General features: G+C 40.6%; 1 protein-coding gene across 2 annotated transcripts in view; it reads right to left on the bottom strand.

Annotated features, from left to right (window-relative positions):
- MOCS1 (molybdenum cofactor synthesis 1) overlaps positions 1–26,376 on the bottom strand; it is a 47,067-nt gene extending 20,691 nt beyond the window's left edge. Inside the window, exons 1-4 of one of the 2 annotated variants that reach the window (XM_060754097.2) lie at positions 26,167–26,376; positions 9,691–9,823; positions 8,128–8,295; positions 6,324–6,488 (exon numbers count right to left, since the gene is read on the bottom strand). In XM_060754097.2, coding sequence (XP_060610080.2) covers positions 6,324–6,488; positions 8,128–8,295; positions 9,691–9,823; positions 26,167–26,319 — 619 coding nt within the window. In that variant the 5' untranslated portion in view covers positions 26,320–26,376. The remainder of the gene's footprint in view (positions 1–6,323; positions 6,489–8,127; positions 8,296–9,690; positions 9,824–26,166) is intronic. The other variant, XM_060754098.2, reaches the window with a different exon arrangement.
- Between the last annotated feature and the right edge of the window lie 325 nt (positions 26,377–26,701).

Here is a 26,701-nt window from a genome sequence, read left to right as displayed (position 1 = left end):
AAAACACAAGCATCCATAATATTATTTATTTATTATTTATTTATTATTTGCATTTGTTAACCGCCACTCTCAGCCCGGAGGCGACTCGTGGCGGTTTACAGAACATAGAACATAAAGACAACAGTTACAATAATTAGGAATATGACACACATCTTACTAACACACAACTAATTAAACTAAAAATCCGCTTCGTCTTGTTTGGGTCATAATCCATCTCGTCGTCATAGTCCATTCCGGTGGTCACACCAAAAGGCATAGCACATTAATTAAAGGCCTTTTCAAAGAGCCAGGTTTTCAGGCTCCTACGGAAGGCCATGAGGGACGGCGCCTGTCTAACTTCAGCAGGGAGGGAGTTCCACAGCCGGGGGGCCACCACGGAGAAGGCCCGCTCTCTAGTCCCCGCCAAGCGTGCCTGTGAGGCAGGCGGGACCGAGAGAAGGGCCTCCCCGGATGATCTCAAGGTCCTCGTGGGCTCGTAGGCCGAGATGCGGTACTCAAGGTATTTTGGGCCGGAACCGTTTAGGGCTTTGTAGGTTAGCACCAGCACCTTGAATTGGGCCCGGTAGCTGATCGGCAGCCAGTGGAGCTGGGACAGCAAGGGCGTTGTGCGCTCCCTGCGTCCCGCTCCGGTTAACAACATGGCTGCCGCGCGCTGGACTAGCTGGAGCTTCCGGGCCGTCTTCAAGGGCAGCCCCACGTAGAGAGCGTTGCAGTAGTCGAGGCGGGATGTGACCAAAGCGTGTACCACCGTGGCCAAGTCAGACTTCCCAAGATACGGGCGCAGCTGGCGCACGAGCCGAAGCTGTGCAAATGCTCCCCTGGTCACCGCTGAAACCTGGGGATCCAGGCTCAGCGATGAGTCCAGGGTCACACCCAAGCTGCGAACCTGCGCCTTCAAGGGGAGTGCGACCCCGTCTAGCACAGGCTGTAACCCTATACCCTGTTCGGCCTTGCGACTGACCGGGAGTACCTCCGTCTTGTCTGGATTTAGTTTCAGTTTGTTCGCCCTCATCCAGACCGTCACAGCGGCCAGGCACCGGTTCAGGACTTCGACAGCCTCCTTAGTAGCAGGTGGGAAGGAGTGACAGAGTTGGACGTCATCTGCGTACAGATGACACCGCACCCCGAAACTCCGGATGATCTCGCCCAGCGGCTTCATGTAGATGTTAAACAGCATGGGAGACAATATGGAGCCCTGAGGAACACCACAGGTCAAAGGCCGTGGTGTTGAACAGGAGTCCCCCAATAACACCTTCTGGGTACGACCCTCCAGAAATGACTGGAGCCACCGCAAAGCGGTGCCCCCAAGGCCCATCTCTGCAAGGCGTCCCAGAAGAATACCGTGGTCGACGGTATCGAAGGCCGCTGAGAGGTCCAGGAGCACCAACAGGGACACACTCCCCCTGTCTAGCTCCCGGCGGAGATCATCCACTAAGGCGACCAAGACCGTCTCGGTACCATGCCCCGGTCTGAAGCCAGACTGTGCCGGATCCAGATAATCCGTGTCTCTCAAGAATACCTGGAGTTGTGAGGCCACCACGCTTTCCATGACTTTGCCCAAGAAGGGAAGATTGGAAACAGGCCGAAAGTTGTCAAATTTAGTGGGGTCCAGTGATGGTTTCTTCAACAGCGGCTTTATAATAGCCTGTTTTAGGCTCGCTGGAATACAGGACAAACACAGCAGGCACACAAATATTTCAGGAATATTCTGAGAAACTCATTTGTTTTCTTAGTGGTGGATTTCAGGGAACATCTGGAAAGAGGAATAAGCCCAACTCTGAATTATCCTTCCCATATAATAATTACTCAAGATACGAAGATAGTAGGGTACTAAATACTTAACAACCACCTTATTTGATTAGACCGAAGACCTATCAAGTCCAGTTTCATGCGGTGGCCAGATAGGTGCTTACAAGCAAGACACAAAGGGGTGGGAGGGGGGGGGGGAAGGAGTTAAAAACCCATTTAGAAGCCATGAAGGCTTGTAGCTGTGTCACCACATCTTCTAGTTTAAAAAGTACATGGAAAAAAAATTCTCTAAAATGTGGTTCTCAACCTGCGGGTCCCCAGAACTATTAGCTGGTAAACTGGCTGGGATTTCTGAGAATTGTAGGCCAAAACAACTGGGGACCCACAGGTTGAGAACCACTGCTCTAAAGGAATTAGTATAAATAGCATGGAGTCCTGTTTACTGAATGTGTTAGGATTACTATAAATCCACTTACTAGACCCTGCTAGTATAATTTATTAAGGCTTAAAATCTGTACTGGTCCCAACTAGGGTAGGAGCTATTAATCCATGAAACTCACATATATGTTGATTTACTAAGTCTCACTCATATGTGTGTGTATGTGTGTGTGTAAGTTTCATGGATTCACTGGTCCTACTCTAGTTGGAACCCGTACAGATTTTAAGCCTTAACGTTCACAAAAATCAATCTAATTAATTAAACTGTCCAAAAAATCGTCACACATCCAACTTAGATATTATACCAAATTTTCTGGGTATTAGACTGAATTGATTATATTGCAGCAGAGTTCAAGAAGAACATGTTTATTTTTTCCAGACCCATAACTGAATGCTATAAGTTTTCTAAATCTTGATACATGATCAAATGTAGGCCCTCAAAAGATTGGTCTCTCCAACTGCTCCAAAATTCCCCTACATAGCTCAATCCATATTTAGAAACAACTAAATATAACACAAAGAAAATGTGCAAACATCTTGAACATATTAAAGTCATTTTTATTGGCTGCTCCTCCCACCTCCCCATGTGAATTTGATTCAATGGACTAAAGTACCATCTAGTGGTGACAGATGGCATTTCCTCAAAACTAAGATTACCTTTCTTTCAATGTGATTTAGGATTAAAACTCTAGTTCAGAATTCCATGCACATGTGACAGATTGCACTGTTACAACATTAATCTTGTTTTCATGTTGCTTATCACCATTCTGATGCCGTGAAACCATAATCTGCTTTTTTTTTTTAACCAAACAGCAGTGTGCTAAATTTTAATACTTCTGTTGGGAAAGTCCAGATGAAATTCCAATCACATCTGCCAACAGAAGCACAAGTATATTGGTATGCTTGTTTGAAGTTCCTCCTTTCAAATGACATTCTTCTCCCCCAAGAAAAGAGAAAGAATGCATAAATATGTGTGCTTGTGGACTTTTTGGCAAGCTTTACGTGTGTAAAAACCCAGGCTCTTATGGCACTTTTAAAGACTAGCCAGGCATGGATTTTTGTGGACTTCAGCCCAATTTCATCATGATGCACAAACACAGACACCTTTATAGTATCTTCAATGTTTTAATCACACCCTTCCCTTTTAGTAGGGGTGAAGGACTTACAATTGTAAGAGGAGGAAGAGAAAATGCATCATTTGAAAGAGCTACCCAGTTGAATACAAAACAGAATTCCTGTTGCATTAATATTCAGCAGATTATTGCCATAACATTTCCTCTGGAGGAACCTTTTCTCTTCACTCCTCCAAATCTTATCTTTTAGCCAACTCCCCTTGCCAAAGAACACATCTGGTGAAAAGTGGGTGAGGGCAGCAGAGATGAATTAATCAGCTCTTTTATAGTATCTAGATACTCCCAATGACATTATCCTTCAAGACCTAGGAAGTTACAGAAGATGCCTGTTTGTGTCCAATTACAGGAATGGAGTGGGTCATTTTCCTTCCATTCTTCCCCTTCTGTGGCTGACTTTCCACAAGCAAGTAAAGAGCTGTATAGAGGGAGTTGCATCAGCTGAAATGTTTTTCTTTGGCAGGGGTGTGTGTGTATGTGTGTGTATGATAAAGCAGGAGAGGTGTCATAGTTCCTCCTGACATAATTTCCTGCATGGCAGAGGATTGGACTAGATGGCCCATGTGGTCTCTTCCAAATCTATAATTGTGTCTTTCTTTCCTCAATAAGAATCTGCTAAATGCTAAAGCAATGGGGGCTCTCCCATATTCTGCCTGGGATCCCTATGACTCTATTGAGAGTAATACATTGTGCCTGGAAAAACTTCAAAGCCTACCTAGCAAGCCAACTTTTACTACTCTCCTACTCTTTACTGTTTCCCTTGAGCTCATCCATTGGCAGAACCCAAGTGGAATGTCATACCCTAAACAACCTTGGATTTTTTATTTTTGAAAAAATACAGGGGTTCAATTCTAACCAGTATGCATAACAATATAAAGAAACTGTGGCATTTATTCCATCATTGCACATATAAAAGCACAACTGTTAGAAATTTTTGTGACTGAGATAATGTCTTCTGCAAACTTTATAACACAATTAAAATATTTCCAGCTGGAATGACGATTTATCTCTATATATTTCATTGCTGGGCAAATCTCATTTATGTGACAGAATATTACTTTGGAAAAAAAATATTTTTGAAAACATTTAAAACAACATAGTGGCTCTAATCAAGCCTCTACGGCCTGAAAACTAATTTTGCTGCTTCAAATGTATTATTTTTTCTCAATGTTTTTAACGAACAAAGAGCCTGTTGCCAAACTGGAATTTAAAACCAGCTGACATATATCTTCATTTCAAATTATTCAATCTTAATGGTTACTAATAAAGCACTACTTGGATATTCAGTGATGAAAATTTTATGGCCAGTCCTAGAACATTAAATTGATTTATTTTGGTCTAGGTTGACAATATCACTCACATGACTGAACTTTCAGCAATATTCTTGACAGTATTAGGCAATAATGCAGTGTGCTTTTAAATTTAAGAGACTGTATCCGCAGTAAGGAAATCAGTGAAGATGTGCACTAATAATGAAATAAACCAAATGTAGCTTGTCAAATTGATCCAATCACAGAATCTTGGGTGAGTCCATTCCCAAAGTTCCACTACTCAGATATCATGCATTTATTTCTGCAGATAGACCTTCATTTCAGATTTTAAAATTATTGTTCTTTTTGTAATTAGTATTTATACCCCACTTTTACTCTCTAAAAAGAGAATAAAAGCAGCTTAAATAAAACCAATATAATACACTTTTAAACCTAAAATATACAAATATTAAAATAGAATTAAATATTAATAGTATTAAAATACATGGTTAAACCTCTTAAAACTAATTAAAAAGTTATTCAGAGCTAAAGCCACAACACCCCATGACTTGATCTTAAAAACTTCCTTCTTTAAAAGCCTGCCTGAATAAAAAAGGTTTTAGCATGCCATTAGAAGGGTAACAGGGCCATTCCTGCTTCCCTAGGCAGGGAGCTCCAGAGTTGTGAATTGGTTGTGACTTGTACATATTTGTTCTCTGAAAGTATCTATTATTTATGAATTATGGTTATGTCTGAGACTAATACACCGAATAGACAAAGAACAATCAGTCTTTTCGGATCCCAGACGAATTTTGCTAATAATTCTTCCCTCCTCTTTTGCTAGGTCACTCTCAGAAAGCTTTCTTTACAAATCAACTTTTCAAATTAATTCACTACTATGAATTCTTACTCTTATTGCACAAGGGCTTCCACCCTATGGTCCTTATTTATGTCGTCTTGTTTCGCTTGTGTCCCCTACTCAATAGAAACTGATTTACAATTAACCAACCAGTTGTTCTTCCATCATGTAGTTTCTTTTAGCTGCAATGACCTCTGCCCCTCTTACTTCAAAATTCCCTTTGAAAATCAGGACTATTATTTTTCAGCAACATTTTTTCCCTATACCACAAGAAACAAATTAAGTCTTTTGCAACTTCTTTGTCTGTCTTTCTACAGTTCCTTTGCCTCCACGGGTGCACTCTGTGTTTATTGTAGATAATAAGCTGCTTCTGACAAACAATGAATCTTTAATAATTACAGCAGAGTTCACACAAACAGTGAATGATCCAGAGTTTAAATAATGTATATTAATATCTATATACTGGTGTGCAACAAATTAAACAAACCTTTTTATGAAAAAAAACACTGGAAAAGGTCATTGTACAAGCTCCTAAATTATCCCCTAGATTTCCTTTCCACATTGTCTGCTAATCAGACAAACATTATGCAGGACAAAATTATTAAAATACCAAAGACATAATTGTGGAGCTTGTTTCTAAAAAGTACCAAATCCCTCTGAATAAATTTTACAGGAATACAAAAATATGCTGAAGATTTGAAAAAAATTGAAAATTTTCAAGCCTTGTAATGAAGTGATGTGATACATTTTGATCGTTTTGATCTCTACATAATATTCTACTCCTTGCCAAGAATGTCTTGCCACCTATAGCTCATTTTTAATTTCTTTTTTGAATTTGGTAGATTTTGGAAACAAACTCCACAACTATAAAAAGTTATAGTAAAATACTTGCTATACCTTTTCGGCGGACAATGAATTCAAATTTTGCTGGGACCAATGTGTCTAAGCTGATGTTAATGGCATTTAGGCCAGCCTCTTTGAGCCGGGGCAAAAGTCTGGCTAGGTTGATGCCATTCGTTGTAACAGCAATGGTTTCAAGTCCTTCTAGTTTGCGCATCTGAGCTGGGAATACACAACAGTGAGGAAAAAGAACAACTTGAAAAATAAATTATGATGTCTCAAAAGTATTAGATAAACCATTAAGAACAAGCAAGAAGGGTGCTAGAGTGAGAGAAATGGGAGATGGACACAATGGGCCAAGTATAAATCTTACATATGATATTTGCACAGATAATTATAAAAAAACCTTTGTGTATCAATATATTATTCACCTTTTGAAAGGGTCTATGAAGTCAGTTTCTATATCTGAGACTTCTGGGTAGACAATAACTATCTATCTCCTCCAGCTTTCAAAACCATGGACGAAAACATAGGAAGCACAATTTGGCTCAATATTGCTATCCAATATTAGCATGTGTATCATTCTATCCTATAGAGGCTGGATTACTACAAGATCAAACCACACAAAAACAAAATGTTGTTACCAACAGTGTATATATTTTTTCCTACAGAGATATTCGTCTCTGAAAGGAAACTGCAAGATGCAAGGTAAACTGCAGCACATGGACAAGCAACTGAAACATGCTGTTTTATTGAGAAATAATTTGAATTATCTAAAGAAATGCTTCTTTAACAGTGGGTCACAACCCTAAATGGGGTCCTTTTAGCTCAATGCTGAAGTTGCAAAAATTTTGGCAACATTTAAAGTTTAGGAATGCCATCCATTTACACAAATCTGTTAATAAAAACATGCAAGGTTTATAGTAGTTTCTGCAAGAAATGCTTCAGCTGTACTTCACAAAAGGAAAAGCAGTCTGTTTAGCAAAGCCTTGAAAATTCTGTTTGGTTTATTGAAATCTATTTTCTATACCTATACACATGGGTATTTTCTAAACCTGTACACATGGGTTTATCTGGTGTGAGCTATGGAGTGCGCTGGTCCATGAGGTCACGAGGAGTCAGAAGTGACTGAACGAATAAACAACACATAGGGTCATTTAAAATGTATAAGTTGGAAAAGGGTCAAGAGTGGAAAACAATTAAGGAACCTGATCTAAAGTATATATAATGGATGAAAAAAATCATTTAATAAGGAAATTAACTTCCTTCTTAGCTTTTAGAGTGATGGAAAATGAGTAACTAAGCCCCTAGAAATGCATAAAATTAAAATAAAGCTGAATAAATGTGCACGGTTCAGATTAATTGCAACTGACCTCATATATATTTATGGTGAGCTCAGTTCTGAGTCCATTTTATGTGCCTGAAAATGTCTACACATGCATATGAGAGGGATAAAACTAGCAGAAGTCCATAAAGTCCATCAAACCCCCCTCCCCCCCCCCCCCCCCCCCCGCAAATCTAACCAGATCCTCATGAGACAGCACCAGGATCCACTATCCACATTCTAAAAAAAGCTGAGTTCCAAAAAGGGAACTGAGCTGAGTAAACATGGAATACTGACTGGCTATTGAGCAACAGACTGAAAATGATAGTGGGCAATGGAATTGATTGGCCTGCAATATTGTGTTTAAGTTTTCTTTGGAATTCATCTAAGTCATTTTACTTTACGTCCAACAAGATAGTTCTGTGAGTGTATTGGAATTCTCAAAGCACTCTATGCTACTAGCAGGCTTTGACATGATGCCACATTCCCTTGAGATTTTCAGCAGAAGATTTCACAATCATTGCACACATAGCATACCTATGATGTCCACTACATCAGGCCGGATAAGAGGCTCTCCTCCAGTCAATCGGATCTTGTCCACACCCTCTTTCACAAAGAGTCTGGCAAGAGTGATGATTTCCTGGGTGCTCAACAGTTCTGATTTGGGAGTTAACTGAACTCCCTCCTCTGGCATGCAGTACTGACCTAAAACATACCACAAAGGGAAATATAACCCCATATGAGTTATTTACATCTTTCTTCCAAACATTTAACAAATACAATCAGGCCTCAACATTTGCTGGGATTAGTATTACAGTACCCCCCACAAAGGAGATGAAAAAAGAAGAAGAAAAATGGCAAACAAAATAACACTTTTTAAACATGAGAGAACACCTCTCTAGAGTCTCTAGGCTGCTCCTGCACAATTATGTAGTCATCTTTTGCTGGAAGTTGGGGGACCTTACAAGTGTTCAGTCTAGGAATCTTTATGTACCCTAGCACAAATCTATGGTCAACTTCTAGTGGAATTTGACAACAGAGTTGTGTTGGAAGAGAAGAGTTTCAAATCAAATCTGCAAAACTGAAACCTGTAAATTTGGAAGGATGGCTATAAATCCAAATGCATAATTTATTTACTACATTAAAAAACACTTGGTTTGGCTGCATGTGCAATAACAATATACACAAGACTATGTGTATTTTTTTTAATGCAAACTTATTTTCCCTTGAAAAGGAGCTGCTCCTAGAATGTAAATATGCATGCACTAAGAAGGAGAAACATTTTTCCCAAGAGATTTGGGCTCTAGATGCAAACTTGCTTTCCCTCTGAATGCAGCATCTTCCTTTACCCAATGGCTTGATCATTTTTAGCAGGGGTAGGAAGCATGCCACATGCTAGATGCTATCCTCATCTGAGACAATGCAGGTACCATTTTTTAATGCAAACCTATTACTTGGGAGTTGCCTGGACTGCAACTCCAAGTAACCCTATCCATCAAAATCAAAGCCGAGGAATGCTGGAAGAGTTGAGTTCCAGCAGTAATTTGGGGGCCACATGATTACAACCCCTCATTTATTATCTCCAATAGAGGTCTGGCTGTTATTTCTTTGTTGCATTTGTGTGTTGCCTTTCTCCTGGAGTAGGAATATAATAATAAAATAATAAAACTGTCTTTCTATCCCACCCTATCTCCCCAATGGGGACTTAATGGAGCCACTTCTGTGTCATATTCCACCATATCTAACAGACATATGGCTTCTTAAAGTATAAAATTATGGGGACTAGGCTCTCTGCTTGTTAGGATGCCATCCACAGACATCACCTTCATCACCTAACGATCACTTGAACTTACAACTTTAGAAAGGCAATTTAGCTTATTGCCCAGTTACTCAATGTGGTTGACACATGTGTATTAATTTATAACTGTGAATGAGAGATCCTAAATCAGGCTTTGGGTGGCAACCTCACAGCTATAATAATGAACTAAATGGACCTTCAAACAAGTACAGATTGTTAAAGAAGTTTCCAATAAGAGATGGTTATCAGAACATGGCTATGAATATTATTAACATGCTCCTAACCAGAACAGAAAGACTTACATCTGAGGTTGCATTTCTCAGTCAGTGAGATCCTTAAGTAATTATGCTGGCGGCCAAAACCATCAGTCAAGAAAGCAGAGAAAGGAGCAGCATGTTCACTTAGAAATCCTTTCCTTCTTGGATTTGTAATCTCCTGTATGTCAAATAAAATGATTTTCACTTTTAAAATTAGACATATATATATGTTGTGGATAGGTTGAAAACAAAGGAGAATGTGTCAAGTTTCAGCCAAATCTATCTGTTACCATTTTCCCACCCAGACATTCAAAAACGCCTGGTACAGTAGACTCACAGTTAACTGGCAACCATGGGGATTGGCAGATGCTGGATAAATGTAATTTCTGGTTGCTTGAGAGTTAGTATGAAAAATAGGCCTAACTAATACTATATCTGATATTGTACCACAAACTCTGTATAGACTTGATATTAATACTGACATACAGTAATTAAATGCAAATGAAGATAATTGTAACTTAGTTTAACACCATTTTACTGTATTATAAAAACAGCTTTGTGAATCCTTAGCAGGGTCAGTCCTGGTTAGTACTTGGATGGGAGTTGAAATGAATACCAAATGGTGTAGGCTATACTTTAGAGCAGGCCTGCACAACCTGTAGCCCTCCAGGTGTTTGCCACCAACTCCCAGAAGCCCTAGACAGCTTGTTCAATGGACAGGAATTCTGGGAGTTGAAGTCCAGATCACCTTGAGGACCAGTTTGTACAGGCTTGCTTTAGAGGAAGAAACAGGTAAAACAACTTCTATTGCTCGCCTTGGAAATCCCTATGAAATTCACAGGATGACCACAAGTTCACAGGTGACTTGGAGGTGCATGTGTACTCACATGGGACAATGAAAAAACACCGCAGTTTTATTCCCAAACTAGCTTGGGGACCCGGCGTTGCCCGGGTTATTAGAGAAAGTGGGTAATGGCGGTTCTGTATGCCAAGTTTGGTCTTTATTTGTATTTGTATAACGGCTGCATTATTTTCAGGAAGTGAGTGAAGGTACTTGAAGTCCCATCATCCATGGCCCATCCTCCTACAAACAGCAGCAGGATATAGAGTGGGTCATGGGGGCTCTGTGTGCGAAGTTTGGTCTTTATCAGTCATTAGATGAGGGTGGCAGTGGTGTCAGTAAGTGAGTGAAGGTACCGCAAGTCCCATCATCCAAAGTCCATCCTCTTTCAAACTGCAGCAGGATGTAGAGTGGATCATGGGGGCTCTGTGTGCCAAGTTTGGTCTTGATTGGTCATTAGAAGAGGGTTGTAGCAATCTTCGGAAGGGAATGGAGGTACTTGAAGTCCCATCATCCATGGTCTGTCCTCCTCCAAACTGTACCAGGATGTAGAGTGGGTCATTGGAGCTCCATGTGCCAAGTTTAGTCTTGATTAGTCATTGGCGAGGGTCTCAGTGGTCTCAGAAAGTGAGCAAAGGTACTGCAAGTCCCATCATCCATCTCCAAAGTTTTCCAAATAACACCAGGACATAAAGTGGGTCATGAGAGGTCTATGTGCCAAGTTTGGTCTTGATCCGTCATTGGATGAGGTTTGCAGAGGTCTCAGAATGTGAGTGAAGGTACTGGAAGTTCATTCATCCATGGTCCACCCTTCTCCAAAACTGCAGCAGGATGTAGAGTGGGTCATGGGGGCTCTGTGTGCGAACTTTGGTCTTGATTGGTCATTAGATGAGTTTTGCAGCAGTCTTGGGTAGTGGAGGTACTTGAAGTCCCATCATCCATGGTCTGTCGTCCTCCAAACTGCTCCAGGATGTAGAGTGGGTCATTGAAGCTCCATGTGCCAAGTTTAGTCTTGATGAGTCATTAGCGAGGGTCTCAGTGGTCTCAGGAAGTGAGTGAAGTGACTGCAAGTCCCATCATCCATTGTCAAATTCTTCCAAACCGCACCAGGATGTAGAGTGAGTTATGCGGGCTCTCTGTGTAAATTGTGGTCCTGATCCATCATTGTTGGCAGTTATAATGGTCTTAGGAAGGGAGTGCAGGTATTGCAAGTCCCATCGTCCATGGTGCATCCTCCTTCAAACTGCACCTGGATGTAGAGTGCGTCATGGAGACTCAGTGTGCCAAGTTTGGTATTTATTGGTAATTGGATGAGGGTTGCAGTGGTCTGAAGAATTGAGCAATGGTACTGCAAGTCCCATAATCCATGGTCCATCCCCGGCCAAACCACACCAGGACGTAAAGTGGGTCATGAGAGGTCTCTGTGCAAGGTTTGGTCCTGATCAGTCATTGGATAAGGTTAACAGCGGTCTCAGAATGTGAGTGGTGGTACTGCAAGTCCCATCATCCATTGTTCGTAGTCCTCCAAACTGCAGTAGGATGTAGAGTGGGTGATGGGGGCTCTGTGTGCCTATTTCGGTCTGTATTGGTAGTGTTCTGACCCAGCCCCCGGCCTTTCCTTTCCTCTCTTTGTCATCTCGGAATGTTGGATTTGAGGCTGACCAATCAGAGACCATATGCAAAGTTCCTTCTGTCATGCCCCGTTTCTGCCATGAACCCTCTTCTCCACCAGGGGCTCCTATTGAAGCTGCCCAATCAGAGACCATATGCAAATAGCACCACAGCAGCAGCCAATCAGAAAGCTGCCACATATCCCTCCGCCCTACGTCCGCCGCACTTCTGTCCGTCGCATACAAACTTTGACTTTTATTATATATATAGATAGTGTGTCTGTGATTACGGTGGTTGAATGAATTTCACAGGGGTTTCATAATAAAACCTATTAGCAATGAAACACAGAGAAAACTATTATAATCTTGTGTCAGAGGTGAGCAATATATGGTCCTATAGCTGTTGTTGTGCCTTGAAGTTGACACCAACTTGTTATATAGAGGAGGTTTGCCATTGTCTTTCTCTAAGTGTGTGACAAGGTCATCCAATGGGTTTCCATGACTGACTGGGCACTGATTCTTTGTTGCTTGGACTACTAATTCTGACTTAAATAAGCTGCCACAGAGGCTCTCTTCAAAATGTTACTAGACCGCAATTCCTTACCAGCTCTAAACAAAATGACCAATGGTGAAATATGACTGGAACTGAAGTCCCACATTTGGAAGGGCTAAACATTTTTCGCCGTGTAAGTAAGAAGGAAAATATTGTACTAAATTTTAAATACACAGATAGACAGGGATATAGTATATAAGGAAAATATATTAAATTCAAACACAATTTTTCCATCTATTTATTATATTTACATGTGAATGTTGATCCCAAATTCCACCATGTATCAATGGGACTGGGAAAAATGCTAACATTTTAATCAGCCCAAAAATGAAAGGAAAAGTATCTCTGTAGGAGGGAAATATTTCATAAACATAGATTATGACTGTGAGTTCTAAATGCCCATGAAATACTGATTGATGGGTTTCCACATAAAACTACTTACTTGAAGTAGAGTGTTCAGGACTGATTGAATGGAATAACATACAAGAGCACTCCATTTGTAACATGTTATTATAGGTCTCACTTGTAACACTCAGCAGCAGCACCACTTCTCACTCCATTGTTTAGATAAACAACAAAAACTAATTTCCCTAAAGGACATTTGAGGACAAAGCTCTCTCTCTCTCTCTTTTTTTTTTTTTGCAAAAGCAAGTATCATTTTGGGGGAGGGGGGGGGTTGCAGTCTTCTGAGGTTTCTTAATGAGTTGTGTTTGTCTTCCATAGTTACTCACCTCATCTCAATAAAAGAAAAACAAACTATCCAAAAATAATATCTTAATAGTAAGGAAATTCATCTCTGGTTCAAAGAACTTCAGTATTAAGAAAAGAAACATTCCAGTTCTCACAGTACAAAGAGCATGAAAGGACAGAAAGATGCTGAGCAATGAATGTGGTCGTTATGATTCACTGAAAACTGTGAGCATTACCAAGGCATGCTTGGAAAATCAATTAATTAAAAACAATCCGGAGTTAATCTTTACATAATCTTCTACACTATTGATGAAATTCTTTTCTACCTCTTTACTGCCAATACAGCTTTCAGAGAAGAGGAGCCTAACAAAAGCAACCATTTTAAAAAAATAGATTATGGAATATATTAAAACAACCCTGGCTGGAATACAAGCAGCAGATTAAATATGCTTGTGACATGCAATTGTTTGTTAGCTCAAGGATGCTGTCAAACTACTGGTTTACTTATCTGTTTCAAGTAGCATTCTAGAACCTTTGGCTGAGATATTTTCTTTGTTATCACTGTCTCTATTCACCATGCAAGAAAATGATAAGGATGGATTGCATTGCTCCCGGTATTTATTGAGGAGGCAACAGAGGGAGAGAATGAGGCTTATAGTCAGGATCTGCATCCCTGATAACAATGGACTCACTGCGGCCAAGGAGCTGGGGGTTGAGGCAGAGGGGGCACCTACTCCCCAGCAAAAGGCTGCAGATGCTGAAGCCCCATTACTATTATTCACAGTGCAAGAAAGGGACAAGATGGGATTGCATTGCTCCCGGTATTTATTAAGGAGAAGACACTGACTGAATTAGTCTCCTGTGTTTGGAGACAACCCCTAAATATTCTATCCACCCCCTAGCAATACTTTCTAGTGTTCATGTTTTACTGACCTTGGACTGGTTAGCATTTATTACTCTGTTCTACTTCTTCCTGCCTTTTTTGCTGGACTACTGGCGTAATGAACAACTTCTGGACCAGCGTATGACCACTCTATAACTTCTACCTTCATCCTGATGGATACTGTGTGACTCATCTGAACTGAAATAACTCCTTGACAACTCTTAAATTCCAATCACCTGGTTTCTGAGCCACTTGGTGTCTGAAAATATGATATTTTTAGCTGGAAATGCTGGAACTGAACAATAGTGAATAGTTAGCCATAGTGAATAGTTAGGAATTAAGAAGTGTAAATTCCCTTTGTTTGGAAGATCATTCTGTTTTACTACTACGTTCAATGCCTATTATTCTACCAAAATTCTGAACCTATAGTAAGGGGCAGTTGAAAAATGTTTATATACCCCCTTTGTATGTGCCAAGTCCTATATCTCCTACCCCATATCTGTGCATTTGTTCTATCTATCTATCTATCTATCTATCTATCTATCTATCTATCTATCTCTGCATTTGGATTTCAATACCATATTTTCCCCCACAATCTCATTATTCTTCTACTGATGAAGATAGTGGATTTCCTTACTCATCTATCTTCTTCAACTGGAAGACATCTGTAAAGCACACAAGGAATTTTTGGGGGATCCCATGTTGTTAAAAACTGGTCTTTCAGAAGGTATTAGGGTAGTTCAGTGGTTTTCAAACTGTGGGTCCCCAGGTGTTTTGGCCTGCAACTCCCAGACATCCCAGTGAGTTTACCAGCTGTTAAGATTTCTGGGAGTTGAAGGCCAAAACATCTGGGGGCCCACAGGTTGAGAACCACTAGGGTAGTTGAAGTCTCATTTTACTATTAAACTTTGCATCTTCTCCATGGAATAGCAGTCAAACCAGAACATTAGTGCTACATTTATTTTTATTCCGGTGCAAAAACATTTTTACGTATTTTTAATTGGCTGCATTCTATCTTTTCTTGTGTGCTGTGCCGCTGTAATCTCAAAAACAAAAACAAAAATAAAAAAAACAACCCAAAAACAAAAAACCAAACAAACTCCATAGGTAGGTTAGGGTTGAGTATATGTGACTGGTTAAAAGTAGCTCAGTTAATTCCATGGCCAAATGGAATTTAAACACAAATTTCCTAGTTCTGTTGCACTTTAAAAAAAAAAAAAAAGTTCTATCTTTCAATTCCTCCTCCTACACCACCCCTTCAAATCTCAACATTGCTTACATACCTATCAAATCTTATTTACCTTTACGTATTAAATCTCCAAGAATGTGCCAAAAAAGAAAAGAAATTCAAAACAACTCCTTCTGTACCAGGTGCTGAAGTTAATATTTATTCCCCTTAGTCTGAATCATCAGCATTTTAATTTTTATAACACTGTAAAGGGACAAAGCTGGAATTGTAGCAAAGAAAGTGATTGAGTTCACATCCACATGCAACCTGTAAATGGGCATCTTCCATCTTCTTTAAAAACCACAGACCATTATCCTGTTCAAATTTTAATCACTTTTCCGTAATGGAGATATCTCTGTATATTTCTGATCTATGATAGTAACTGAGAGCATTTGGGCTGTGCTGTATTAGCAATTAAAACTGATTACCACCAATCTGGATGAAAGGTGGGATATAAATATTTTGTTCACATCTCTGAGCTGAAAAGATGAAGCTCAAAAAGTAAAAGTAGCTGATTTTAAAGTCAACAATAGAAATCTGTGGAAGAAACAGTTTACATGCCTGATTTGCATTTTTTTTCAGTGTCAGGAGAAACTTGAGAAACTTGCAATGCCTCATAGTAACACAATACTTAAGAGTTAGCATTTAACAGTGCTTTTCGCTTTAAATCACCAGATGCCTCAAGCAATTCCTACTCCTACATTATGAAAAAATGCAAGGCACAAGCACTTCAGTGTCCCTGGTTGTCATTCAGCAATTACAGTTATTACTGCTTTTCAAGAATATCTAGTACTACTCTTGTGATTTTAAATGACAGATATTTAGCACAAATCCATCAAGCGCTTTGCTTTCAAAAAGATAACATCTGAAATTATTGTGCTAGCCAGTTCCTAGCAGGATAAGAGCTGCTGTCTATCAGCTAGTGAACCAAATGATATATTTAGAGCGATAGTGTATATATTTCTATGAGGCACTACTCTAACTGGAGATTACACAATATGGTGAGAAATACCAAAGGTCAGAATGAATGATGAGTGAGACCTATTGTTAATATATTAACTAAGGTCTGTCATTGGATGTAACACAGGAAACAGGGCATAAAAGACTGTGTAGTTTTCTAATAAATAAGCCTTGTAAGACCACCTGTTTATTTTTGATTTAAAACACTGAATAATGTAGAATGTATCTGATTTTTTATTCGGTTACATCATATATTTTCAGTTTCTCAATTTATTTGTTTGCACTCCAATTTTGCACCAGTTATCTAGTTGTTAGATTTTCCCCAAAAAATCCCTGGAGGAGGAGAAAGGCCTACCATATTACTAGTTTGCAGAGAGTGGTTTATTTCTACCTGTGCTTCCCACAGAAAGGATTGAATCAAGAAACACACTGAGCTATTTTTGACTTTGATGCAAGTAGTTCAACTTGATTTGTAAGCCAATCCTAGTAAAAACAAGAGAAGCTATCTTCCTCCACCAGCTAAAATCTCATTTTCTTGATTAAAAAAAGATGGGAAGGATAGATTTTTGATTTCCATAGACTTCAGTTGTTACCAGTTCCTTACAACATCTTCTCACAGGTGCTTGGAAATACTGTCTGTTGAGTTTTGTGTCACCATGTCCCCATATTTCAGCTCCATATAACAACTGTGGTAGAATTTTAGCAGCAAAAATCTTAACTGTGGCATATACCAAGGAACCCCCCCCCCCTTTGTTTTCCCAAAGGGAAGAATTGATTTTGCTGACCTCCAAGCAGATGATGCCTCTATATGACTCTTCCCATTACCATTATATGAGAAGTGTATGCCCAGGTATTTAAAACTATGTCACTGTTTTACTGGGTGGCCATCTAGCTGTATCTGCTTTCTCTTGGAGAATACCATCACTTTAGTTTTAGAGTAATTAATCCTAAACTTCTCTTGATCACAAATTCTACTTAGTGTCCGCAAGAATCTCCTAAATCCTATTTGTGTAGTTGACAAGAGGACCATATCGTCAGCGTATAATAATATTTGAATTCTCCTGTTACAGTGTTCCCTCGCTACTTTGCGGTTCACTTATTGTGGTTTTTTTAAAAAATTAAGTAGTGCATTGTATTGTTATTTCTTTTCCCCTTCTTCCTCTGTTTGCCCAGAGAAGATCCGAGGAAAGTTTCCTTCTCCCACATACAGGCACCGGATCTTCTTCTCCTCCTCCTCCTCCTTCTCTCTCCACGCCCAGACAGAGATCACCTGTGAGAGAAGCCTCCTCAGTGGCGTCTCTCCCACCGCTTAACCCCCTCCTGGCTTCCTGCCGCAGTCCCTTGTGCCCCTGGCTCTGTTCTGTGTGTGTGTGTGTGTGTGTGTGTGTGTGCATGTGTCCCTGCTGCCTTTGCTGAGAGAGAGAGGATCTGTGTGCGTGTCCCTGCTGCCTTTGCCAAGGGAGAGGATCTCTCTCTCTCTCTCTCTCTCTCTCTCTCCCTGCTGCCTTTGCCGAGGGAGAGGATCTGTGTGTGTGTGTCCATCCATCCCTGATGCCTTTGCCAAGGGAGAGGAACTCTCTCTCTCTCTCTCTCTCTCTCTCTGTGTGTGTGTGTGTGTAAGAGTCCTGTGAACCCCTTACCTCGGCGAAAAGGAAGGGTGCCTTCTGGGCCAAGCAGGCAATGCAGTTTTTGCACATCCTCTTCCAGCAGCAGAGCAAAAGGGTGGCTCAGGATCCAGGGATTGGGGCCCTTGGGCTTAAAAAGGCAGGACTAGGTTGCCGGGGTCCCAAACAAGGAGGAAAGAAGGCTGGCTTCTCAGTTGGCCTCTCAACCATGCGGACGGCTGTTTCAGGGACTCTAAGCAGGGAGGGGAGAGCAGGAGTGCTCTCCCTTAAATCATTGCCAATTCCTCCCAAATCCCTCCAGTATTTTCTGTTGGTCATTGGGGTTCTGTGTGGGGTGTTTGACCCAATTCTATTGGTGGGGTTCAAGAACAAGTTTATTTGAAGGAAGTATGGGAAGTAGATTTGGGGAAAAATGTGAATAAGAAGGTAGGAAGGGATGGCGGTGGCAGCAGCAGCCTCCCAGGCTCTGTCTTCTCTCTTCTATGGAAGGAGGAGGAAGGAGGGAAGACAGAGGTGCGGGGAGACAGAGGGAGAGAAGGGAAGGGGAGGGGCATTCCTATTTCACGGAATTTCACTTATCGCGGGTGGTCCTGGAACGTAACCCCCGTGATAAGTGAGGGAACCATTGGTGGGAAGTGATCAGGGAGCTCAATTTGGCAACTAGATTGTTCATACAGAATTTGAACAGAAAAGGAGCCAACAAACAATCTTGCCTAACTCCTTTTCTTGTTTCAATGTTGTCCAACAGCTTACCTGACAGATCTAACACATTCTTAGATCTGTTCCTGAATATAGCTGGTGCAATAATGACAACAGTTGTCCATCCACATTAGTCTTTGCCAACCTTGCCCACAAACACTGTCTGTCAGTTGAGTCAAAAGCTGAGGTAAAATCCACAAATGCAGCATATACGCATCCCTTTAGTTTCTTCAGACTGTTCTAGATTAAGTGCAAAAGCATGAAGGATTGGTCTATTGTGATTCTGCCTTGTTGAGATCCAGCCTGTTCCTCTGTAATAATATTATTCTCGTCTGCCCAGCTATGTAATTTATTAAACAAAAACATACCATGGATCTTTGACAATATGGCCAGAAGACTAATAGGTCTATAATTGTGGGGGTCAATTCTGTTGCCCTTTTAATATAGTGGGACAATTGCACTAGTCTTCCATCCATTTGGGGTGATTCCTGTCTGGTTGATATGTGTAAACAGTTTGGCCAGGATAGGAACCCACCAGGTGATATTGCATTTCAACAACTCGGGCAAGAGCATATCCCCTCCTAGAGCTTTTCCTTTTTTTTTTAATTTTTAAAGCAGGCCTTCAATAGAAACTGGTGGCCAATCGGGAGCATCAGCAGTTCTAGGTTCTTCCTCGGTAAGCTCTGGGCCACTGAATATTTCCCCAAAACATGTTTATCATGTAAGAGCTGCAATTTGAGGGTCCAAATGAGGTTGCAGGGGTCTTAGCCCTGAATGTGTTGTATTCTAGAATTTAACCTCATTCATTTACCTAACTGCCAACCTGTAATCTGATCCTGGATATGTAAATCTGAGGCTGCAGAGATATAGCAGTTTATTGCCTCAGGTCCCAGTTCTGGGAGAAAAGGTTTTTTTCCTACTGAAGAGTATAAATCAATCCTGACAGACTCCATTCAGTCTCTGTATCTTCTGTCTCTAAAGTGAAGCCAAATGGGTGGATTTGCAGAAGAGCGCCGAAGTAAAGAGTGTGATTCCCTGCAAAGCTCTGAACAAAACCAAAATATATTTTTTCCAGGCATGCTCTACCTTCTGCCCTGGTATTCCCATTTGGGGGCAGGAGACGTATGTTTCCACAATTTCTTTACATTTTGACTGTGAAAGTTACACTGAAGACAAAAATGTAGCCTTGTGAGTCTAATAGCATTATTTCCCTTCTCCTGTATGACTTTTACCATATTTGGCACACATTTGAGCATATTTGATACACCCCTGCCCTGAGAATGGATAGTTATCTCAGCTTGCGGATGTGTTATATTATATTTTAATGTATTATGTAACAATTTATTATTTTTTGAGTTTATTACACTTATTTAGTTTATCCTTGGTTTTGATTGTTTATATGTTATATTGATTTTATTTCATGTTTCTGCCTTGATTATCTATTTGTTTTTAGGCATTGGATGTTTGATATTTTTGTTATTTTTTGTAAACCACCCTGAGTCCCTTTGGGGAGAAAGGGCGGGTTATAAATAAAGTATTATTATTATTATTATTATTGCCTGATGAAAAAGCAAGGAAATCTTAAAAAGCTTACATAATGTATTTTGTGCAACTTGGTTGGTCAGTAAACAACTCCTTTGTGCATTTTGGATTTTGTTGTACTTTCTTGCATGGCCAACATAGCTACATCTGACTATGTCAGACTGTTTCACTGTATTAAAGAAGTCTTGTGGTATCATAAAGAGCAACCAATGTATTTTAGCATAAGCTTTCATGTAAGTTCATTTGAGCTTATGCTGAAATAAAATGATTACTCTTTCAGGGACCACAAATCCCTTTTTAAACATTTTATTTTGGCCCATAAAAGCTAATGATAAGCATTTTAAAGCCAGGTCATACCTTTGAAGTCCCCTTCCTGCATCTACAAATTTAGAAGGTTTAATTTCCTGGTCATCACATTAGGAAATTGTCTTGCTGTGAAGGATCACATTACCTTCAGCAAAAATAGTTAAGAGTTAACCTTACAACAATGAACAGGGTCAAAAACCCAAATTAATACTTGTTTGAAACTAGGCCAAAAATAGTTTGCTACTAGACCAGATTTGACAAACATTAGCTTTGAGGACTGTACTTCTCAGAATTTCCCTAACTATTGCTGGTTGGGAGATTCTGGGCACTGCAATTAAACAAAGTGCCTCTTCCAAGTTCTTAACTAAACTGTGATTTTCTTGTAGCCCTCTACATTTTCTCTGTACTTGTACATTCAATGAAACTGGAATACACAGACGTATTGGACCTGCTGGCAGGTGCTGAAGGGGAGGTGGAGGGGTCCTAGGTGCAGCTCTGTCAAAGCACGCCTGGGCACTGTCTGGAGAGGCAAAGGCAAAGGCTGCTCTACATTCCCTGCGTGGAGATATCTTAAATAGAAGAGGGAAACAAATAAAATTATGATGATTATTAGGGCAGCCAGTCTGCCATACAGCCAATCAGTAGCCAGGGCAAAGAGGTAATCAGGGCTCAGTTGTCTTGATTTTGTGTCTCCAGACAAAGGGTGCTGCACAAACAGGTAACAGGCACTTCCTTGCACAACATCCAACAAAGAATTTACATAGGATTAAGAAGGGATTTGTTCACTATAAGTCACCAACAAGCTTCTGATCAGTGTATACATCTGTAGAAAAGTGAAGAGGTTTTAACACCCCTTGTTTATTGAACTATCAACACAACTCTCATTTCTTCTGAACATGTGAACTGAATCTATGCTAGAATTCTAACCAAATACTGAAAGTCAGATTCCTAGAACAAGCTGAAGTGCCTCAATTATCTTGAGAAAAGATAATCTGGTATTTCCCATCCTGATGCCAATAAGATCATTTCGCAAACTTCACACCTACTGTTTTGCACACAGTGTGCTGTAATATCGTAAATGCTTCAGTGGCAGTTTTCTGGAAGCATTAAAAGTTATGCAACAGTTGTGCCTTGTCAACATGTTTTTGTCAAAGGCTGAACAACATACTTTCTAACATTTAGTCTTAAATTTAAGAAGGAAAGCAAGAGCTTGGTGTGTTTCAATGTTACCTAAAAGTTACAAATTATGAAATGCAGAAAACTATCCAAGACATAGTTCTAGACTCAAACAATATAATAAATCAGTATACGTAACTTGCTTCATGCTCTCCAAATCAAACACACTAGATATTTTTGGAATCCTCCTCAGATGCAGTTAGTTACATTAAAAATCATTGACAACATCTACTGCAGAACACAATGTATTTTCTTAAACTGTACACAGATGTGTAATAGTTATTCCAATCACATAGTACACAAAATATATTCTATGAAACTGAGAATATAACATCAAAACAACGTCAAAATTCTATCAGATATTTATATTATCTGTTCACCTTTCTGAATCCCAACCTGATAACTCCTAGTGTCAGCATGCATGGAAATATTCTTAATGTTCCAATAGCTATACATTATTTATAACAATCTCATACAAGAAAACACACATGCTGAAGCTGCAGTGAATAAGTACATGTTTATTAGGAGACTTTTTAAGCACAGATGCAATGCAAGACCTTAGATATAATGTATTTTAAAATAAAACTTAATTTTTCTATTGTTAGCTATTATAAGCAGTCTAGATCAGATAAAAAAAGTACTTTTGGGGAAAATGTTACACAATAAAGTCTTATGACAGAATCTACCCACCATTTCATATTTCTACTTGAAACGAAATGATTTTTACTGATCATCCAATTGGCCTTATCAAAACATACAAAATAAACACAACATACAGTACACGTCTCATCCGAGTTTAAAAAAAACAAATATACAAGCACAGAGAGAAAAAGTGGGGTGGCCAACTTGTTACCAAACATAACTTAATCTTAAGTATATACATCAAAGGTTCTTGTCCCCCTTACACTGTATACCAATCTAATCATTACAATCTCCTTTTGGATGCTTTATAAAGAGCAACTTTTGTTGTTAAAACAGGATTATAACCAGCTAGTAACAATGTTGTTTTGGCCACTGCATCCCAGCTCGTTTTATTACAAATGAAAGGCTATAAATGTTGTTTCCTTTCTTTTTTGTACAGAAAGTAATTATGTAATATGCGGTTCAGATTTTCAACTCTGGCTACAGGGGCGCTGTAGGGTGGGATAACACATTCCTAATCAGAAGTAGCTCCCACTATTTGTTATGGGTTGAACTCTCAGAAAGTGGCATCGGATTACAGCCAGTTTGTTTGCTTCAAATAATGTACTCTGAACAACCAAGAGCAATAAACTTCCTTGATGATAAGAATGTTTCAACAAAAATAATTTACACACACCAGTTTCTCCCGCCCTTTTTTCAACTTCAATACAGATGACTGACAAGGTCTTTAGAAATATACCATGTAGACCATGTTCTACACAGAATCTCTGCATCAAATGCTTAGTAGGCAAGAGGTAAAATAACATGTAATCACTTGCCTTGAATAATCCCTCATTTTTCCTAATCTTTATAAGCAATCTAGATTGCTGTTACTAATCCAAGTGGTGACTGATCTTTAGTTGTCTCTAATGAAGTGTACAGAAACGGCCCTGCGCATGTACAGACTATATTTCCCTTAATAACTTTCCTAGGATTAGAGGATAACATTTCCATATGAGAAAAGTAAATCTTGTAGGTGCATTTCCATATTACTTTTTTGTGTGTGACAAAACTCATATATTTTGTTTCTCCCAACAAAATTTATACGTGAATCATACCAACCTGGATTTATTTTGGAGGGGGAACCCATTTAAGTTTTTAGATGCCTCCAAATCTATTCCAAATATCAACACTCGGGGGGACGGAGGACTACATCTGAGGGGTTCACTCCCAAGTAAGTGTGTATTTATTCCATAACTACCTGATTTCTTTTTGTGTGAGGGAGGGTCCCACTAAATGTTTTGTTGTTTCTAAATTTATTCTAACTACTAAAACCTAACAGGAAATGTTACTAAATCAGAGGGGTTTAGTTCCAAGTAAATGTATACAAACAAGATTGATGCCCACCTGGATTTTTTTGAGGGGCTGGGGGTTTGGAGTTATACGGGAGGCTTGAAAATACCAAGGCCTACTAAATCAGAGGGGTTTACTCCTAAATAAGTATGTACAAGACCCATAAATACTTGAATATATTGGAGGGAGGAATCCCATTATTACAACTGCTTCCAAAGATATTCTAGAAACCAAGACCTTGGGCTCCTACTCAATCAGAGGGGCCTACTTCCAAGTAAATGTATATAGATTTTATTCGGGAGGGGAACCCCCCCCCCCCCCCAGATTAGCCATATCTAAACATATTACATACCAAGACATGATGAGGGGGGAAATCTCACTAGATCGGAGTGTCTTGCAACCAAGGGCCTTCCAGGCGCTATATCCCATGATCTGATGCCAGATTTTCTGCTTATCCCAGATTATCGGGCAGTGCAGACTCATACAATCCAGTTTTAAGCAGAAAACCTGAGATCAGATCCTGGTATATAGGGCCTTACTGGAAGGGCCCCAAGTCAGAATCCATGTCTGAATATGTCTATTTCAGAATATTTATACGATGATTATGTCTTTTTAGCCTAGACATTGGTATTTTGAATTTATGTTTTATGATTATTTTAATTTGTCTGTAGGGTTTCCCTTTCTGGCAATTGCATGTTTTGCCTTATATGTTGGAAACAACCCTGAGACCTCTTGGGGAGGTGGTATATAAATATACACCTGGCTCAACAGGCATATGCCTGGCTCCACAGCAGTACATGTGAAAAAGATCTTGAGTCCCCCCAGGGGTGCGAAAGTCGGTATATAAATACTGTAAATAAATAAATAAATAACAAGTAAAACAAGGGCCAACAATGACCTGCAGTGGCCAAAATCAAAGAAAACCAACGGGATTTAGACTATAGTGTCTAGATCCAGGGAAATCATGCTACCCCTCTAATCTCTTGGTCAGAGCACACCTGGAATACTGTGTCCAATTCTGGGCACCATAATTGAAGGGAGATGTTGACAAGCTGGAATGTGTCCAGAGGAGGGCGACTAAAATGATCAAGACTCTGGAGAACAAGCCCTATGAGGAGTGGCTTAAAGAGCTGGGCATGTTTAGCCTGAAGAAGAGAAGGCTGAGAGGAGACATGATGTCCATGTGAGGGGAAGTCATAGGGAGGAGGGAGCAAGCTTGTTTTCTGCTGCCCTGGAGACTAGGACGCGGAACAATGTCTTCAAACTATAAGAAAGGAGATTCCACCTGAACATTAGGAAGAAAATCCCACCATATTTGCTTTGAATTGGGATATCTGAGTCCACACTGACATATATTTCACTTCAAACTACAAGAAAGGAGATTCCATCTGAACATTAGGAAGAACTTCCTAACTGTGAGAGCTGTTGAGCAGTGGAACTCTCTGCCCCGGAGTGTGGTGGAGGCTCCTTCTTTGGAGGCTTTTCAACAGAGGCTGGATGGCCATCTGTCAGGGGTGCTTGGAATGTGATTTTCCTGCTTCCTGGCAGGGGGTTGGACTGGATGGCCCATGAGGTCTTTTCCAAATCTAGAATTCTATATCTTTTTTAGCTTTGGCATAACCCACATTGCGAAATATTATTAATATTCTAGATACCAAGGCCTTGGGGAAAATCCCCTAAATATTCAGTTTATATGGGAGTTGTATACAGTTACTTAGGGTGGTGCAGTGGGTTAAAGCACTGAGCTGCTGAGCTTGTTGATCGAAAGGTCGCAGGTTCGATTCCGGGGAGCGGCGTGAGCTTCCGCTGTCAGCCCTAGCTTCTGCCAACCTAGCAGTTCGAAAACATGCAAATGTGAGTAGATCAATAGGTACCGCTCGGGCGGGAAGGTAACGGCGCTCCATGCAGTCATGCCGGCCACATGACCTTGGAGGTGTCTTCGGACAACGCTGGCTCTTCGGCTTAGAAATGGAGATGAGCACCACACTCCAGATTCAGACATGACTGGACTTAATGTCAGGGGACTACCTTTACCTTTATACAGTTACTTGGGGGTTTAACCCAGGCGTGGGCCAGCTTCGACCCTCCAGGTGTTTTGGACTTCAACTCCCACAATTCCTAACAGCCTGTTAGGAATTGTGGGAGTTGAAGTCCAAAACACCTGGAGGGTCGAAGCTGGCCCACGCCTGGGTTAAACCCCAAGAAAGTGTATACAAATCCCATATAAACTGAATATTTGTTTCTCACTGGGGGAGAAAATCCTAATAAATTATGAGTGGTCTCCAAACTTATTCCAAATGGTTCAAAAATACAATCAAACTTTGGAAAACAATGCAACCCTTGTGAGGATTCCTCTCAGCCTTCAGGCCTCCAATGAACCGCTCTTGAGCCGAACACGGGCCTTTCCCCTCCTCCTCCTCCTCCTCCTCCTCACCTGAGCGACGGGGGCTGCGACGGCTTGCGGCTGTTGCCGTTGCCTCACGGGAGCCCCGGAGCGGCACCCCCGACCTGGCGGGGCTTGGCAGGCCCTCCGCAGAAGGAGGGAAGGCCAGCGGCCTCGTTGCGCGGCTATGGCCACAGCTGCCATCGGCCCTGCCAAACCCACGAATTCCCTCAGCCTCCCTCGACCCCAAACTGAGGGGAAACAGCCAACGCTAGAAGACCTCTAGAGCCGGCTGGCGTGGGCGGGGCAAGCCGCGGCCAATCAGATTCCGAGGGAAACCAGGCCCCTTCGCAAGGCATGCTGGGAACTGTAGTCCTCTCCTTCTCCCTTAAGTTCTGACCTCTTTGATCTCCATTCACGAATGGCGTAGTAGGGAATAGCCACACAGAATGCTTCCATGCATAGAAATCAGGGCTGCTTTCCTAGAGCGCAGTCTTTCCTAGGGCCCTTCCACAAAATCCCACATTTTCTGTTTTGAATTGGGATATATGTCAGTGTGCAGAACACATCATGCGGTGTGCGGGGC

Source organism: Anolis sagrei, chromosome 1 (genome assembly GCF_037176765.1).
Source record: "Anolis sagrei isolate rAnoSag1 chromosome 1, rAnoSag1.mat, whole genome shotgun sequence".
Classification (NCBI taxonomy): Eukaryota; Metazoa; Chordata; class Lepidosauria; order Squamata; family Dactyloidae; genus Anolis; species Anolis sagrei.
Note: the sequence above shows the minus strand (reverse complement) of the source record. Positions and strands in the feature narration are given on the sequence as shown.